The 3,619-nt window shown below is 55.0% G+C and overlaps 1 protein-coding gene across 1 annotated transcript in view; it reads right to left on the minus strand.

Moving 5' to 3' along the window:
- Positions 1 to 2,199: 2,199 nt before the first annotated feature.
- MISP (mitotic spindle positioning) overlaps positions 2,200 to 3,619 on the minus strand; it is a 14,688-nt gene continuing 13,268 nt past the window's right edge. The window contains exon 4 of the mRNA XM_006898019.1: positions 2,200 to 2,289. Within this exon, the coding sequence (XP_006898081.1) occupies positions 2,200 to 2,289 (90 nt within the window). The remainder of the gene's footprint in view (positions 2,290 to 3,619) is intronic.

A 3,619-nucleotide genomic window follows, 5' to 3' on the forward strand; every position in this document is an offset into this window, starting at 1 on the left:
TACGGTGAACAGACCACATTGTGTGTGTCGAATTCACAGACGACACTGTGTGTTTAGTGTACATAGAACAGACAGTGCGAGTCCATTCGTTTGTGGACAAACACTGATCCTGTTTAAGGCAGCAGATTGGAGGTTTCCTGGCTGGTGCTCTGGGGTAGAGAAGGCCTTTCCTCACTGTTTTGTGAAGATTCGTTAGTCAGTGTAGGCCAGGGTCTGCTGTGCTCCAAGCCAAGAGACAGGAGCTGTGGTGTGACACTCCCTCTGTAGGTCAGAGATGGTGTCCTCAGAGACAAGCCCCCACTCTGGGGTCATGTGGAGTCCCTGGTGGGGAGGAATGGGGCAAGGAACCATGGTGGATCTTCCAAAATAATTTTAAGATAACTTTATTGTCGTAAAATGCATATTACAATAACCAATATTTTTTCCACTTTTAAGTCCACTGGCATTAAGTACGTCACAAGCTGTGCAACCATCACCACTATTTATTTCTAAAACATTCTGAGCTCCACCCACCCAGATACTCTGCACCCCAGCCTCTTGTTGAATCAGTAGGTGGAGGGGGGTCTGTGGCCCCAGCTCTCTCTCATCCCAGAAAGAGGTAGCCCCAGGTAGTGGGTACCTACGGCTCCTCTTTCATCTTCCATCTGGGGCTGGTTTCCTGTTTCTGAGGATTCTTTGTGTCCAGAACAAAGAGTCACATTGGGGCTGAGAGCAGGAAGGGGAGGTGGAGGGAAAGAGAAACAATGATGGGGGGAGATGGAGAGAAAGAGCCACAGAGATAAAGACAGAAAGGAAGAGAGAGACAGAGGTGGAGCTTAGACAGACAAGGAAAGGTGGACAGTGAAGTAACCACAGTCGACCTCGCTCCAGCTCAGGATGGCTGGTCTGGGTCCTGGACCCAGGAAGGGGGGCACTGTGGCTTTCAGGACCACTCATGTGGTGGAAGAGCCTGGGGTATACAGCCCTGCTGTGACGAGAACTGAGCTGCCCCCCCCATTGGTCCACATGGCAGCTGGGGGTATCTAGGGACCAGAGACCATCTCGGGCATGCTGACCCCAAAGTTGTGAGGGCCGAGGATCTTCTACTAACTTAGCTAAGGGGCTCTGGGAGGGGGCACTTAGCATCCTCTCCTGTGAAATCAGTGTCCAAGGCTCACAGGTTGACAAGAGCTGAGGTCACCAAGGGACTCAGAGAGGCTGAAGAGACCCAGCACAGGATGCCTGAGCCCTGGAGCTACCTTCGTTAAGGGTGGGCCGGGGTCCCACACAGATCTGTGGGGCTGACAGAGTAGCGCCTGCTACCCCGAATCTCCCAGCAGATCAGGGTTCTGCCTCCTTCCGTAGAGAGAACTCACAGCCTGGTGGGGTAAGGGCCTGGGGCTAGGAGCCAGAGGCAGCAAACAGTATAATAGCATCAGCAGAAAAGCGATGGAAAATGGATGGGAAGCTTGGGGGGAGGGGGTGTCCCACACCAGGTGGGGGACACGGTGGTCACTCAAGTGGGGTTTATTTCATCGTAGACATAGATCAGTGTGTGGGCTTGTCTGTGGGCAGGAAGAAGTCTCTGTCACCCACATGGGGGGCCTCTTTCCATAGCACGTGGGCGGTGTCCCTACAGGACCCTATCCGTTTCAGAGCCTGGAGGCTGTGAGGTGCTGCTGGGCATGCAGTGGAGATGGACCACAGGCCGGCTATCAGATGTGGAGGTCTCCATCCTCTCCACTCGGACTGGAAGCTCGCCCCAGGCTGGAATGGGGCAGATTGCCACCACCCCAGATTAGGACCCCTCAGTGAAAGCAGTTCTACGTCCTCCTCCCTCATGCCAGCAGCTTCTCCAGCATGAGGCCCCCCCCCCGTCTCCCTCTAAACAGATGCCCCCTCAGACTAGCTCACACCTAGTTCATCTTGAGACAGGGAGTGGGTGTCCTTCCTTCCAAGACCCCAGACCCTTTGGCAAAGTTTTAGAAGCAGAAAGAATTAACAGGGCATTCCTGCTTCACCCCCAGCTTGAGACCTGAAGGGCAGGAATAATTTTTCTCCAGAAGAATTACACGGACAGGAACCCCCAGCCTCGAAGCACCTCTCCCTCATGATTATGGCACGTGAACCGTGACTCCTGGATGTGGGGGTGCTCCTGTTTCCAATGGTGGTGGCTCAGAGGTGGTCAGGGCAGTGAGGGTCCAGCCGGGCTGGACTGGCTCAGTCCTCATCCTCGCTGGCGTAGATATGGGCTTCCCAGCGTTCCGCCATGATGTTCTTGTGGCGGGTCACCCGTGTGGCTTCCAGTATCTGCAGGAAGGACAAGGAGTCCCCATCAGGGAGCTAGCCCCATGGACAACTCCCTGTCCCTCCAAGTACCAGGAGTGATGGAGATAGGGCTGGGGCAGGGTGACCCCTTCCTTGCCATCAGATCCTCTTGTTGGCTGAAAAATGAGCTCCAGGCATTAGCCCACAGGCCATCACTCTCTGGCAGTTCAAGTCCACTGGCAACTCCAAAGGAGAAAATGGACAGCCCCCTGACCCCTGCGATTTCCAGCTGTGCTGGTTCTGACTTGACAACAATGACTTTTGAGTATTTAAAACAAATGCTTTGTTTTACTTCTTTGAAGAATGGCATCCAGAGTGTCCTTTGAGGCAAAGACGGGGAGACTGGCTCACCCACTTTGGGCATGTCACTTAGGGGGCAGCCCCAGGAGGAGGCCCTCATGCTGGGAAAACAGAGGGTCAGTGGGGGAGGGGCGGACCTTGGTGAGGAGGGCTGCGCACCACTGAAGCACAGAGGGCAGGTGAGAACGGCGCCGGCGTAGAATGGCCAGGGCCCCTGCCTGGCAGCCCACTACCGTCGGAGCTGACCCGATGGTGCCTGACAGTGACCACTCAGTGGGTAGTTCTGCCGCAGGATGCGCTGATGCATGTTGACCGCACAGGCAGAGAGATGCCTCCCTGAGCTGCCCTCACAGGTGTTTCCCCTTTACACACTCTCAGTTGAAGCCTTTACTCAGACAAAGCTCTCTGGGCCCACCTGCTCACATTACATCCCCAGGGTAAAGAGAGAGCATACAGACCCCATGACCACACTCTGTGCCCAAGGCAGGCATGCTGCGCGTATCACAGTTGACTCCACCTCGGGCCGACTGCCAGTGGAGAAGACGCCCAGGAAGAGCAGGTCAAAATGGAGCAGGGGGAGCAGAGGGCTTCCCAGACAGCCGCAACCCAAACCGAGCCCTTGCACGGGACACCCAGATCAATGGTGTAGTTAAAAACCAGCCACATGAGACTAGAACCCAGAACCTGCCCATAGACACCAGTGGATGCCAACTCGTAACGACCCTGGATTCCCAGGCTGCAGCCTTTACTGCAGACACAGCCTGTCTCTCTTCCCTGGAGCCTGGCGGGTTTGAACCTCTCAGTTCACAGTCGGATACAGTATGTTCTGTATAACCAGGGTTCCTTCAGTATGAGCCCAAAGTCAAGAAATACAACTCAGAAGATGGGCACTAGTGTCTGGACACAGAGTGCAGTTAGAGTGAGCTGAGAAAGGCAGCCAACACCCCTGAGCAATGTGTAGGGAACCCGCCCAGCAGGTCCCAACACGCTGTGCAAACTTCCACCCGAAACT

This window comes from Elephantulus edwardii, unplaced genomic scaffold, assembly GCF_000299155.1.
Source record: "Elephantulus edwardii isolate Elephantulus edwardi_28Jun2011 unplaced genomic scaffold, EleEdw1.0 scaffold00217, whole genome shotgun sequence".
NCBI classification, from domain to species: domain Eukaryota; kingdom Metazoa; phylum Chordata; class Mammalia; order Macroscelidea; family Macroscelididae; genus Elephantulus; species Elephantulus edwardii.